Source organism: Leptopilina boulardi, unplaced genomic scaffold, assembly GCF_019393585.1.
Source record: "Leptopilina boulardi isolate dan_hultmark-lab unplaced genomic scaffold, ZJU_Lbou_2.1 LbouV2_222, whole genome shotgun sequence".
Taxonomy (NCBI): domain Eukaryota; kingdom Metazoa; phylum Arthropoda; class Insecta; order Hymenoptera; family Figitidae; genus Leptopilina; species Leptopilina boulardi.
In genome coordinates this window covers 381,251-395,598 of record NW_026137777.1, presented here as the reverse complement: position 1 = coordinate 395,598, position 14,348 = coordinate 381,251, and the positions used below count along the sequence as shown (strand labels likewise).

General features: G+C 28.2%; 1 protein-coding gene across 4 annotated transcripts in view; it reads left to right on the top strand.

The window, feature by feature from the left end:
- Positions 1 to 14,004, top strand: part of LOC127279688 (uncharacterized) — a 281,690-nt gene extending 267,686 nt beyond the window's left edge. The window contains exons 3-12 of one of the 4 annotated variants that reach the window (XM_051302215.1): positions 1,307 to 1,545; positions 6,793 to 6,978; positions 7,934 to 8,185; positions 10,374 to 10,505; positions 11,005 to 11,136; positions 11,252 to 11,344; positions 12,701 to 12,918; positions 13,000 to 13,165; positions 13,429 to 13,534; positions 13,631 to 14,004. In XM_051302215.1, coding sequence (XP_051158172.1) covers positions 1,307 to 1,545; positions 6,793 to 6,978; positions 7,934 to 8,185; positions 10,374 to 10,505; positions 11,005 to 11,136; positions 11,252 to 11,344; positions 12,701 to 12,918; positions 13,000 to 13,165; positions 13,429 to 13,534; positions 13,631 to 13,742 — 1,636 coding nt within the window. In that variant the 3' untranslated portion in view covers positions 13,743 to 14,004. The remainder of the gene's footprint in view (positions 1 to 1,306; positions 1,546 to 6,792; positions 6,979 to 7,933; positions 8,186 to 10,373; positions 10,506 to 11,004; positions 11,137 to 11,251; positions 11,345 to 12,700; positions 12,919 to 12,999; positions 13,166 to 13,428; positions 13,535 to 13,630) is intronic. The other 3 variants (XM_051302214.1, XM_051302213.1, XM_051302212.1) reach the window with 3 other exon arrangements.
- Positions 14,005 to 14,348: the final 344 nt, after the last annotated feature.

The window sequence follows — 14,348 nt, the reverse complement described above, 5'->3', positions numbered from 1 at the left end:
TTTTTTCCTGCGCATAAGCGACTAATCTTTCTAGAGTTTTTTTTAAATTAAAAAGTATGACTTATTGTAATTATTCTATTAAAATGTGGCTTTTGTTATACAATGCTGAACGAATATTGGTTTTTATTACTGCAAAATTTGAGTGATCGATTTTTAGATTTGTGTATTAGTGTAGTATACTATTTTATAAATCAAAAAGATTAAATTTTTTATTTAAACTTATTTTTAAATTTGCAATTGTTATTGGCTGAAATTTTTGTCACATAATAATTTTATTATGATTTTCATCATTGCATATGACGTAGTATTTTCTTTAATGGATTGAACTTTTATGCATAAAAAGTACAAAATTTCTTAAAAAAAGAAACTTATGATTGAATAACTTATAAACAATTAATAATAATTAATAATAATAGATTTTAATATTTAAAAAAATATATTTTTACAGAACTATTTAATTGACTATTTAATTTAATTTTCGAATTGCTATTCAACCAATTTATTGATAAGTAGAGTTTTGTTTGCGATCCAATCAGTTTTTATCATATCCAAATTATAATAAATAAAATATTACTTTCTAATCAATCTCTTTCATTTTGAAACTGCAATTTTAATCATGTTATTTTATATACCGAACCAATCCGTTTTTATTAAAAGCGGATTAATTCGAAATTAAGTAACACACGAATAAAATTTATAATTTTAATATGAAACCCGGTTTGCGAATTGGCCTGAAAACCGGAAAGTGACCAAAATTTTAACATTGACTGTAAAAACCGAAAATTAAAATGAGAATATGTAAACCGGACCTTTTTTTAACAATTTGATAAAGATGAAATACTCATGACTGTCATTTAATTAAGAAATTAACAATTCAAATATTTGTTGATCACAATTATTTTAAATAATTTAAATTAAATGATAATTAAGTTAACACCCAGTTATTTTTATTTAAATGAACTATTTCAACTTTATTTATCATTTTATTAACATAATTTTTTTGCAAATTAAATAATCTGATTAATATTTACTGTATTATGTTAGCATAAACACGTAAATAAAATTAAAATTGTTCATTTAAATTTAATAAAAATAATTGGATACTGATAACTCGGTGCCAGTTGCAGTATGATATAATTTAGATAAAGAAAAATTATTAATTAAAAGATTAAAATTTCACCAAAGAATTTCTAATCACTAAGAAATTGGCAATTATATTTACCTTTTCTTTATATTTACCATTTTAAAGAATAAAATTTATTCTTTCAAATACATGTTTTAATAGTAATGCAATATTTTTTTGTAGAAAATATTTCATTATGGAAGACGAACTGTATGTGATCGTTTTATTTGAGGATGGAATGCAGGTTACACTAAAAGATTGGACAGTCAGTGAAAATGGCAATATAACTGCCTCTTACTATCCGATAAACGTGACGTCACTTGAGCTTCATAAATTGTTACTTTCAAAAACTCCAAAAAAAGATGAATGGTGTAAAACCGATGGACAACCGTACCCGATTATCAAAGTATTTGATACAGCAAGTGAGTACCGTTTCACTATACGTTTATGTTTCAGGGAGTAAAGGAGTTTCCGAATTTAGTTATTAGTATAATAATCATTTTTTATTTTTTGAATGCTTCTGGAGACAAAGCAAGTAGTCCAATTGAAAAATATTTTTTATTATATTTTACAATAAATTTATGAAAAATTGTTTTTTTGGCTAGTATGTAGAATGAATGAGATATTGAAAGGCTTTGGAAGCATGGTAAGTCAAAAATATGGATTTTTCGTTTTTTATTATCTTTTTATTATCATACGCTCCTGGCGTCGAGATACTTATACTCGAACTTTTTTCGCTCGTCTGTTGTTGCATTATTTTGCCTTTTATGGTTGTTTGTTTTCGGTAAAAAAGTGAACAGAATTTTTTATGTGATGTGCCGTTTCTTATGTGATAAATATTATTAATACTTTCTGTCAGTGATATGAGTTTTTTATTATAATTTGTCTCTCCACGTGCTAATCTAGTACTCTATCCACAAACATTGACTCGTTACATAGACTACCTGTATAGTGATCACAATGCTAAACTCTTTAGAAACAAACGATCCCCAGTATTGCAGATGGTGTAAAAAGAAGGTCGTGAACCCTGTGTCTTGCCCTGTATGCTCCGCTAATTACCACCCTTGTTGTGCTGAAAAAACAAAAAAACTTTCAAGCGGCGGTTTCTCAAAATGTTGCGGCCCTGTTTCATCGCCGGCTGTCTCTCCTTTACCTACACCAGAAGCCTCAGGGACGCAGACTAGTGTTTTCTGTTTTCCTGCAGATACGAGTAACCCTTTCCAAATAATATCTCAACAAATATCAACTCTCTCGACTGACACGAAGAATGGTATGCATCGACTTGAGACTTCACTATCCGAACTTAAGGTGGGATTCGATGAGTTTAAAACGCGTTTGGATAATGTTGAAGGTAAAGTTGACACTGTCCAAAATGAAATGATTTTAGTTCAGGGCCGTGTTGAGACTTTAGAATCATTAATAAATACAAATGTTGATTCTACAGATTCTATATTAAAAGAATTTGAAGATATGCAAAGACGCAAGTCTAATTTATTAATTTTTGGTCAACCTGAAGTTCTCAACGATGGCGGCAATTATAATTCTGATCTTGATAAGGCTGGTGTACAAGATCTTATCAACTCTATCTTTACTACACCAATTACCTTCGTTGATTCCCTTAAAATCTCAAGAATTGGTAAATTTTCTCAGGCCCGCCCCGATCCGAGGCCAGTCAAGATTACATGCGAGACCCAAGTCCAGGCATCGTTGATTCTATCTGCGGCAAGGTCACTCCGGCTGACGAATTCACCGATTCTGCAAAGACTCTCGTTTGTTCCAGACAGAACCATGCGCCAGCAACAAGCATTCAAGGACCAGAAATTGATAATGGACGAACGAATCAAGAACGGAGAAACAGATCTAGTCATCCGCTATATCAAAGGAATCCCCACTATCACCAAGAAGCGGCCCCCAACATAACAACTCGGTCTACAAATTTCGTTTTGAATTTTTACTATCAGAATGTTCGCGGCCTTAATACAAAAATATCTCAATTTGAGACTTTCCCAGATTTTGACTTATATGATATCTTTATCCTTACTGAAACATGGCTCTCTCCTTCAGTGAATTCCAACGAGCTCTTTCCAGCAGCTTCATTTAACGTGTACAGGGATGATAGAGAATACCGAAGAGGTGGAGTTGTATTGGTAGCAGTGAAGTTCGATTATAATGTATGCGTCATACCTATTACTTTCCCAGATGTCTTAATTAACCATTTTAATTTTTTGGCTCTTAGAATAATCAAAAAGAATATTACTATTGATATTATTTCGCTATATTTACCTCCTAATTTATCTTTTAAATACTTTACTGATATCTTCGATTGTATAAAATCACAGTTGCAAATTTTTTCTAAACAAATTATAATTATTGGAGATTTTAATGTTCCCAGTTTTGTAAATTATGACCATAACGATATTTCAGATTTACTTGTGACTGATCAGAAACTCAAAGCACTAGTATCTCTTGCTGCCACATTTGATATCACACAAATAAATAAGATCCGCAATTATCGTGGAATTTGCCTAGACTTAATTTTTACATGTGCTCCCGGGAACGTTTTCCATCCCTCTTTTTCTATTGTTCGGGAAGATATGCACCATCCTTCACTTAGTGCCCATCTATCATTTCCTAACTCCTTCCCTATGCAATCAGATCACATCATAACTGGTGGAGAACCGAGATTTAATTTTAAGTCTGGAAATTTTCCAACGATTTACTCAAACCTCGCTTCTTGGGATTGGTCTCCTATTAAGGAATTTGATGACATAAATGAGGCGTCTAATTATTTGGAATCTAAAATCTTGGAGTTATTTAATGAGCATATTCCCACTTTTTCTAATAACAAACCTAAAAATACCAAATTTCCTTCTTTTTTTACATGTGATATTATAAATGATATAAAGTTAAAAAATACTATTTACAGCAGATATCGTCGCAGCGGTTCACCTCGACTCAAGGAACAGCTTCAACACCTTACCCGTAGTTTAAAAAAACGTATCTCTCAAAAACAGAAGCTGTTTTTTGACGAAATCGAGTTGGACTGCTCAGCTAACCCAGAAAGCTTTTGGAAATTTGTAAATCGGGCAAAATCACAATCGCGCATTCCTTCGGTCATGAAATTAAATGATAAAATATTTGATACCCCTCAGAGTATTGTTGATGCCTTTGCCGAATATTTTTCAAGTGTTTATCAACCTGGTGATGCGCCTGATGATGAGAACAATTTTTCTAAAAACTTTCAATTTTCAAATGACTTTCAATTATCATCATCAGACGTATCACTTGCAATGAAATCACTAAGTACAAAGAGCACAGCAGGAATTGATAAAATACCTAGTTTCTTTTTAAAATCCTGTTACGCTATACTTTCTTCACCTTTATGCTATTTATTTAACTCCATGTTATCAAGTGGTACATTTCCTCGTTCATGGAAAGTTACAAAAATTGTGCCCGTCTTCAAAGCGGGTGCTAAGGATGATGTAAGGAACTATAGACCGATATCCATTATTTCTAATTTTGCTAAAATTTTCGAGAAGTCTATAGTGAGTTATATCACCTATAGTTTGGCACCCGTCATTGTTGATGAGCAACATGGCTGTATAAATAATAGATCAACTACTACTAACTTAGTAAGCATTACTCAGTATATTAATCAAACTATATCGGAAGGAAACCAGCTTGATGTGGTATATACTGATTTTTCCAAAGCCTTTGATAGTGTAGATCATGAGCTCCTCTTCTCTAAACTTTCTGACTTAAATCTCCCTGCTAGCCTTTTTTCACTTCTACAGTCCTACCTTGTCAATCGCCCCAACATGGTTCAATATAATGGATTCTCTTCACAGTCATTTATCCCTTCATCTGGTGTTCCTCAAGGATCAGTTTTGGGGTCATCCCTTTTTAATATATTTATAAATAACGTTTCTAATTGTTTAACTGTTGGTAAACTATTGTATGTAGATGACCTCAAAATATTTCATCCGATTAAATCATTAGAAGATGCTGAATTCCTTCAATCCAACCTTAACGATTTTGTTCGGTGGTGCCTAAATAACAAGCTCAAATTAAACTTAGATAAATGCTATATTGTTAGCTATACGCGGCGTGAGACTCTGATAAGCCACAAGTACTTTATAGATAACATTGAATTAACTAGAAAAGATTCGATCCGCGATTTAGGCGTTTTGTTTGATTCGAAATTAACTTTTATACCTCATGTGGAAGCTGTTGAATTAACTGCCACTAGGTCTCTGGGAAGCTTAATTAGGAATGCTCGAAACTTTAAAAATATAGATACTTTTATTTTATTATTTAATGCCCTTGTTCTTTCCAAATTTAACTATGCAACGATACCATGGAATCCTGTCTTTGACAAATATATTCAAAACCTTGAAAAAATTCAAAAGAGATTTTTAAAGTTTCTATCTTTCCGAAAGAATCATGTTTACCCCCCACGAGGATCTGATTACTATGAATTATGCAAAAACTTTAATTTTTTAACCTTAGCGGAACGTCGATTTATAAATCAATCTATTTTTCTATTTAAACTGCTTAATTATACAATTAATTGTCCAAACCTTCTTGAAATGATAAGACTAAAAATACCGAGACAACAATCACGTTATTATCAGCCATTTTCACTGCCTATGCCTCACTCTGCAATAGGTTTTGCTGCACCCATATATAATATGTGCAATGGCATAAATGTAATATGTTTACACCATGATGTAAATATAGACTTTTTTGGAATGTCCTTAAATTCCTTTAAAAGCGTTATATATGATTATATTATTGCTCGGCGTTAGATTATAGTTTACCTAACAATATATTTTTCTTTTTATAATATATATTAGTATAATGCTGTTATTAAGATCTAATACTTTACAATGTTTTCTTTTTGTTTTTATGATTAATGCAATTTTTATTTTTGTTATTATATAGATCTTATATTCTTCAATTATTTTTGTTATTTTCGTTTGACACAAATGTATTGCCCTTCAATGGTCTTTTGACTGTGGGCTCGATATTTTGATTCAAATAAAAAAAAAAAAAATCCGAAAGGTGACAGGATAAAAATTTTGAATTTATTTATCACCCTCATATCCAAGAAGGCTTCCGGAGCAATTTTTTTCCGATTTCAATATGAAAAATAAAGGAACACATATTTTTCTATACGATGTCTGGAGAACAAAATAAAGAGAATTAATTAAAAATTTTTATTACTTTTTGTAAATATGATTTTAAAGTGTACAAAAAACTATCACTTATTTTGCAATTAGAAAAAGAAAATTAAAAACATAGGAAAATTATTAAAACTAAAAAGAAAAATTACCGACTGTTCATAAGAAGTAAATTATTTTTTTCGAACCTGACTAAGAGTAATAACGTATCAAAATACGTTATTACTCTTAGTCAGGTTCGAAAAAAAGAAGGAATATTGTACAACGTAATATATAATAGAAACGTAAAGAAAAGGGCTTTTTTTTATTGAACCTGACTTCAAGAGTTGTTAGTCCTAGTTGGTTATAAAGATATTAAATTTGAAATCATTAATTTTTGTTAAATAAAATAAAAATTTAACATAGAATGTCTCATGTGTTACTTTTAAAAAAGTATTATTTCACGAAATATAATTTAATAATATGTTATTATATTATTTTTTAAAGAAACTCTCGAAGCAGCGAGAAAAAAAGAAGCTCTGCATCTACAGTTGTCTGAAGTCGAAAGTGATGAAGGGAAAATTAATGACAAATTAAAGCAAAGCAGACACTCCAGGTGTGTAAAACAAATGGTTGATGAAGAAACTCCTAATTCAAATGCCAGTAAGAAAGTACAAAAGCGAAAAATTTTCTGTAAGTATTATTACTATTTTTAATTTTTAATATTTGGATAAAAAATCTATATTCCTAAAAGCAATTCTAATTTCATAGCCAAAAGATAATAAAATTAGAAATTTTAAATTTAAAAACATGAAATTAAAAAATTTTGAAAAAAACCAAAATTTAGTAAGTTAAAACTGATTTCTTTTGAACTTGCTGTATTCAAGTTTTCCTGATTTCTGATTAATATTTTATCACACTCCATTTAAAAAGTGGACGTCTTTAAAAGTACTAAAAACGTCTTGTTTTAAGAAATTTTTTGCGTCTATGACATCAAATACGTCTTAAATTAAGAATTTTTTTCACTTTTAAGACGGACAGTTTTTACAGTGAAAATAGTAAAATTAGGAATTTCAAGTTTTGAAATGTCAAATTAGAAAACTTTAGGGCTAGAAAATTTAAGACACATTTATTATAATTGCGATTGCACTGTATAACTTGGTATGAAGGTAATTGTTGTATTTCAGTATTTTTAATTGAAATTTTCAAAATTCATTATCAGGAAATATTTTATTTGTTCATTTAACTGACCACGGCGGTTCCTTCATGGTCAGGTTTTAAGTGCAATTAAATATTTACTTATATTGTTAATTTCTATTCTATTAAACATTGGAGATTTAATTTGTTTCTCGAGTATTTATAAAAGTTTTTTAAAAACTTATTTTTAAATTAATAAAGTTTTTTAACAAGCTTAAAAAGTTGTTAATCAAATTGTGACCAGGAAATACAAAATAAATGACACAGAAAAACTATGAAATTACCTGAAATTTTAATTCATAAAAAATATCCACTCTGCTGTCAGGTGTTAAAAATTCAAAGTATTGTGGGTATAATGTTTTAACGAAAATTTCGGATTTTTAAGGAAATATAGAAAGTTTTGTATATAAACTTCATTGGCTTTTTAAAAATTTGTTATTTATTTACTTAGCGAACATTACCAATTCTCTGTGGCGGCCATCAGGAATTGAGAAAAAGAAGAAATATAATGCTGGTATTAATAAGGGCAATCTTCATGATGACAGTGGTGGTAGTGCTACCAATAATAATGATGCCCCTCATCAAGATGACACCAATTTTAATGATCATGGAATTTTTGATGACAACCTTTATGATGCCGATGGTAATTTCATAATTGATAATCTTCATGACGGTAGTACACCAGAAGATTTAAATGCATTGAGTAAGTTTTAATTTTTTAATATAAGGGTGATTCTCTCAAAATGAACAAATCACGTTTTCACGGATTTTTGTTAAAAATTATAAAAATAATAAAATTTTTTAAAAATTCTGCCAGCCATGCGATAAGATAATTTACAATTGAATAATTATAATTTTACAATTGTCATTCAAATCACTAACGAAAAATTCAAAAAAAGGTCAAATGACTAAAATATTGAATAAAATCTAGTGTTACGGAGTGGAGTTACAGAGTGGAGTTTTAACGCTAGAATTCATCCAATATTTCAGTTATTTAATCTTTTTTTTTATTTTTCTTTAGTGATCTAATTAAAAATTGTTAAACTCTATCGTATGGCTGGCAAAATATTTTATAATTTAAATTATTTTATTATTATTGAACAAAAACACTGCCTGAAATCGTGCACAAATTATTTGTTCTTTTTGAGAGAATCACCCATAAAGCATTTTGATTTAAAAAAATCTATAAAATAAAATATTCTTAAAATAAATATTTTATAAACTATTGATATTTTCATTATTATAAACATTTTCAAATATTTTTATCAAAAATAAATATAGATATATTTCAAAAAATAATTTTTAAGATTCAAATTAATACATTTAAAAACAACTTTTTAGTATTACTTATTTTGTGTTATATAAAATATTTAAATAAATTTATTTTTAAAAAATTAATTTTTTTTTAATTTGGTCATTTTTAAAAAATTTTTACGTTTAATTTCTTGACTTGTAATCATAAGAAAATTTTGCATATACACGGATTTCGAAAGGATATCAAAAACTTATTAATAAAATCTCTCAAATTTCTAAATTTAACCTAATTATTGTCATTGAAAATTCGTCTAAAATAAGTCGACAAAAATATCCGTCTCTTTATTAAAAAAAAATTTTTTGCCTGTACACACTACTACATTTTCAGGAATGTCAGAATTGTTCGATTGGCTCTTACTTTTGAGGTACACTAAAAAAGCAGCTCAAAAACAGAAATAAAATTAAAATTTTATTTCACTGCGCAATAGTTTATTTTTTCCCTCAGAATTCGAATCCAAAATCAGAATTCTCAGATCGGCTTAAAATTTTAAAATGAACTTAAAAAAGTTAACAAAAACACAGAACAATAAAAAAATAACTATTTTTTGTAACGACAATAGAATATAGTGTGGTCCCTTGTATTTTTTCCTTACGAATCTAAATCCAAAGTCAGAATTGCTATATTAACTAAAACTTTTAAAATAAACTTAAAAAACATCAAAAAGTATATTTTTGAGTTCATTTTTAAAGCTTAAGCCAATCTGGCAATTTTGACTTTGTATTAAGATTCAGCATGAAAAAATACATCGGAATATACTAGTATATTGTCTCGGACAAATAAATCCTTCTTTTGAATTTAATTCGTGTTTTTTTGATAGCAGTGTTTTGAATTTTTTTTTAAATTTACTTTAAATTTTGGAGCTAACTTGACAATTTTGACGTCGCAAATTATGATTTAGTGGGGAGAAAAAAAGGAAATACACTATGTGTAATGTCAGAAAAAAAATTATTCTTTTTGGTCAAAAAGTTTCTTTGTATCGCAACAGAACCCTGAATTTCGTTTATAATAACGCGAAATAGAATGCAAAGAAATGTCTTTTTATAAACAAATTATTTAAACAAGAAGTATCAGGCCAACTCTAAAAATTTATGCAAACTTTTCTTATCATTCGAAGTTAAGAAATGAAATAAATAAATTTTTAAAAAATGTCCAAATTGATAAAAATGAATTTGTTCATAAAAAATTATGATTTTTTAAATAAAAATTTTAATAAATTTTGTTTTCGTTAACTTTTTTTGAAAGTCGAAGAAAAACCAAACTTTTTTTCTCTTGGAGAAATTTTTCTAAAATCAATTATATTCAAGTGGCTATTGAAAATAGGTCTGTTTTCAAAAAATCAAAATATTCGAAATTCATAACTCGAAAATTTATCTACAGGAATTTATAATTAATATAATTTATATAATTTTAGATAAATTTAAAAATTTATCTAAAGAACGAAAAAAAAGTGTTTGCTCGAGTTTAAAATGTAAACTGAAATCTGACGTAGAATCACCCATAGGTACAATGTAGAATACAATATTAGGGTTTTAAATATTATTTTATAGTATTAATGTATTATAAAAACTTTTTACAGAGCCAAATGCTGATGAAGTCACTGCAACAGAAAGTCTTGAAACAGTCGTTGTTCATTCTGTTAGAGAAGGAAACGATTCTCGTGACTCAGTAGGTACTCCTAGTCCGTTAAGAGGAGATGATACTTCGAAAGGTATATTTTTAAATTTCATAATTAGTTAATAACAACTGTACAGTTTTCAAGGCAACATATGTGGACATCCGCATAAAAAGGGACCACTGTCGGTTTTATTTTAGGAGATAATCGGTATTTTCTAAAAAAATTTCAATTTTTTTATTGATGTAAAACAATCTGTATTTAGTGTCCCGCGTTGATTGATGAGTTTGTGATAATTTTTTCGTAATTTTAAACATATAATAATTTTATTTTTAATTTTTTATTAACATGGGAACTTCGAACTTTAAACTTGTTTTGCTCGTAACTAATGTTTTAGCAATTTTAACTTTGCGCATCCTTGTAATTTCGGGAATTTTTTATTCAGAAGTATTTAAGAGCACATAGAATTTTTCAAATTTAGTCAAGAATTTGCCTACATGGATAAGTCGAATAGTGACAAAGTGGTCCTTTTTCAAGTGAACGTCCGCATATTTACTTATTTTCATTTACATAATATAATAAAAACTTTTTCCAGAAACAAATCCTGCTAAAGTTACTACAACAGAAAGTCTTGAAACAGTCGTTTCTCGTTCTATTGGAGCAGGAAGCGATTTGTGCAACTTAGTAGCTACTCCTGGTCCATCAAGAGGATATGGTACTTCGAAAGGTATATTTTTTAATTTTATAATTAGTTGATAACAACTGTTTTGTTTTCATGGCAACATATTTACTTATTTTCATTTATATAATGTAATTAAAAATTTTTACAAAATCAAATGCAGGCAATGTTTCTACAACAAAAAATCTTGCAGTAGGAAATGATTCTCACAATTCAGCAGCTATTGCCGGTCCATCAGGACAACATACGCCAAGAGGTATAAATATTCTAATTCGTTGATAGTAATTTAATTTCTAGAAGAAGAATCAATTTTAATGTTCTTTTTGTAATTTATAAATTGAAAAATTATTTAAAATTTTTTTTGTGATCTTCTATTTTTTTTTTATTATATTCTCTAAAAGAAATCCTAGTTCCATCAATGGAAAAAAGATTTTTTAAGTTTTTAAAGAGAAGCATTGGATAATTATTGAAATTATAAATATTTTTTTCACACACCTTGGTATTTCTTAGTACTATAGACATACTTCTAAATTTTTTTGCTCTAGTTATACGAGAATCATAGCAACAATTATGTGAAGTTTAAGTTAAGTTTGAGTTAATCTAGCAATATTTACTTGGGGATTCAGAAGGGGGAGAAAAAATACATGGGAATACACTGCCCTGGCGGTATCATAAAATCGGATTTAAATCGAATTTGATTTGATTTTGATTAATTTTGATTAGAAGCAGAATTTTGCTGCTAATTGATGAAATTTTTGAAATAACCCATTTCTAATAAAAGTTTGATATTATTTTTGTTGATGTGTGCAAAAATTGAGTTCAATTACGTGTTAATTAAATAATATTTAGTACATTAATTAATATTTAATTAACGCATAAATAAACTTAATTCTTCGACAAATCAACTAAAAGAATAACACATTTTCATTAGCAGTGGTTTTTTTTCATCAAATTTCATAAATTAGCTGCAAACTTCTGCCTCTAATCAAACTTAATCGAAATCAAATTAAATTCGATTTAATTCCGATTTTATGATTCCGCCAGGGTAGTGCAGTGTCATGGCTAAACAAAATTTCTTTTATTTACTTTTTGTTTTTTAAGCAGTTTTTTGAGTTTATTTCAAAATTTTGAGCCAATCTCAGATTCTGATTTTGTATTTGGATTCAGCCGGAAGAAATACATGGAAATACATTAATTTAGTAACAAAAAAATTTGTTTTAATTTTTGATTTTAATTTGTGATTTTCAGCCATTTTTTTAATATATCTGAAAAATAAGAGCCAATCTGAAAATTCTGATGGTGGATTCGGATTCAGCGACAAAAAATACAGGACAATGTACTAGTATATTATCGTGTTTTGGCCAAAAATTTTTATTTGTGTGCCTGTGTAATTATTTATTTGTTTAATCATTCCTGAAGCTACAATGAGCCACGATAATATTAATGATTAATTGTTTTTAACTTATTTAAATTTAAAATGTATTGTATTTTAGAAAAATATGATTAGCTGAAGCTATTTTATTTTGAAAATACCTATTTTCGATTTTGCATTTCGAAGAGATTTTGAGACACTTTTTTAACATACACTTAAATTCTTATTATTTTATTACAGCGGATAATTCGACAAAAGTAATATTAAACTCAATAAATGAATTAAAAGTAATGGTAATGTCGAACACTGGAAACCAAGGAGCTCCAGAACAAAGAATTAGAATACGTGTTAGTTTTGACAACAGGGACAAAGACTTAAAAAAATTTCCTGTTCAAACTGTTCGTGATTTGAAAAAGATGAATAAGAAGCTAGTTAATTCAAATTTTTCATCAAAATTGGTTTGCATTTCTCTTCAAAATTAATATAATAATTTAAGATTATGAGTACAGGTAGAAATTTATAATAATATTTCTTTACAGACTAATGCTCTAGCTGGTCTAGGATACAGTTGCAACCTGAGTATCACAGTAAATAAAATGATGAATCAACTTTTCTCATATAAAGTTGGGCAGGAATACAGCTATGATGGAAGATCGCAAAAGAAGCCGGCCTTCAAACAATTGCGCTTTAGTACTATAATATGCAGTACGTATTCTACCAGATTAGAATTTACTTCAAGCATGTTTGTTTTAGGAGAAACTCGTTTTTTTCGAAAAACGCGTGCCCTCCCCCCTTAACTGTTTCAGTTTTAACCTAATGAGCTGAAAATTGATGCGCATACATATTTTCACTAGTGTATTTTATGAAAAATATAGGGTACAAGATTAGAATTGATTTAAATATTGTTTCGAGCATTGATATAATTTGTACTTGGCGTAACTTTTTGATTAAAGATGTTTTTCTTCTAGACGCGGTTAATATGTTGCTTCAAGAAAAACAGTTCTCCCGGGAGGATGTACACAACTCGATTAAAGCGTGGTTATACCATTGCAAGGGAAATGAAATACGTCAACAGTAAGTATAAAACTTTCAAGAAAAGTCTTTTTTGACATTTAGAAATTATTTCTATTGCACTATTCATTTAATTTAAAAAAATATTTTTTATTTTAGGGCTAAATTGGAAGCGCAACGTAGGAGGGAAGAGAATGAAAGGCTTCAATTAGAGGAGAGCGAAACTTCAAGTCTAAGCGAGGGTGAAGATCGAGATGCAGAGGAAAAATGAGAGCAAATGTTTTTAAAAATTATATATGTTAAAAATTGTCAACAACAGAAGTGGTTATATAATAATCACGATTTAAACCATTATTTAAGTTAATGGGTCTTTTTAGATTAAATCACGTGCTAAAATGCGATTTAAAAAATTTAATTTGATTTTATGTTTTTAGTTTAAATCGTAAAACATATCTGTATTAAAACACACAACACACTGTAACAAGTCGCATATTATATATATTAATTTAAAAAAATTTATGTATTTACAAAAAAGTATTAAAATCTAGTTTTGTGGGATAATTGTTTTTTCAAATAACTGTGAACCGTTTTGGAAATACAATTTTCTAAAAGTCTTAAATAAAAATTATGTCTTTATCGAATTTTGAAAAAAGACAAGTTCTTCACGTAACCGTCTTAAAATCCAGCAATAAAGCTTTTTCCTGTTTTACCCTGATCAATTCACAACATTGCTCAATAGGTAAATATTTATTAAATAATAATATATTAAATATTAATACTTAAATAATATTAAATAGTTAAAAATATAAATAAAATAATCGTAGCTAATTACGATTTTTAATTAATTTATAGATATAAAAATTAATAATAAGTTTCT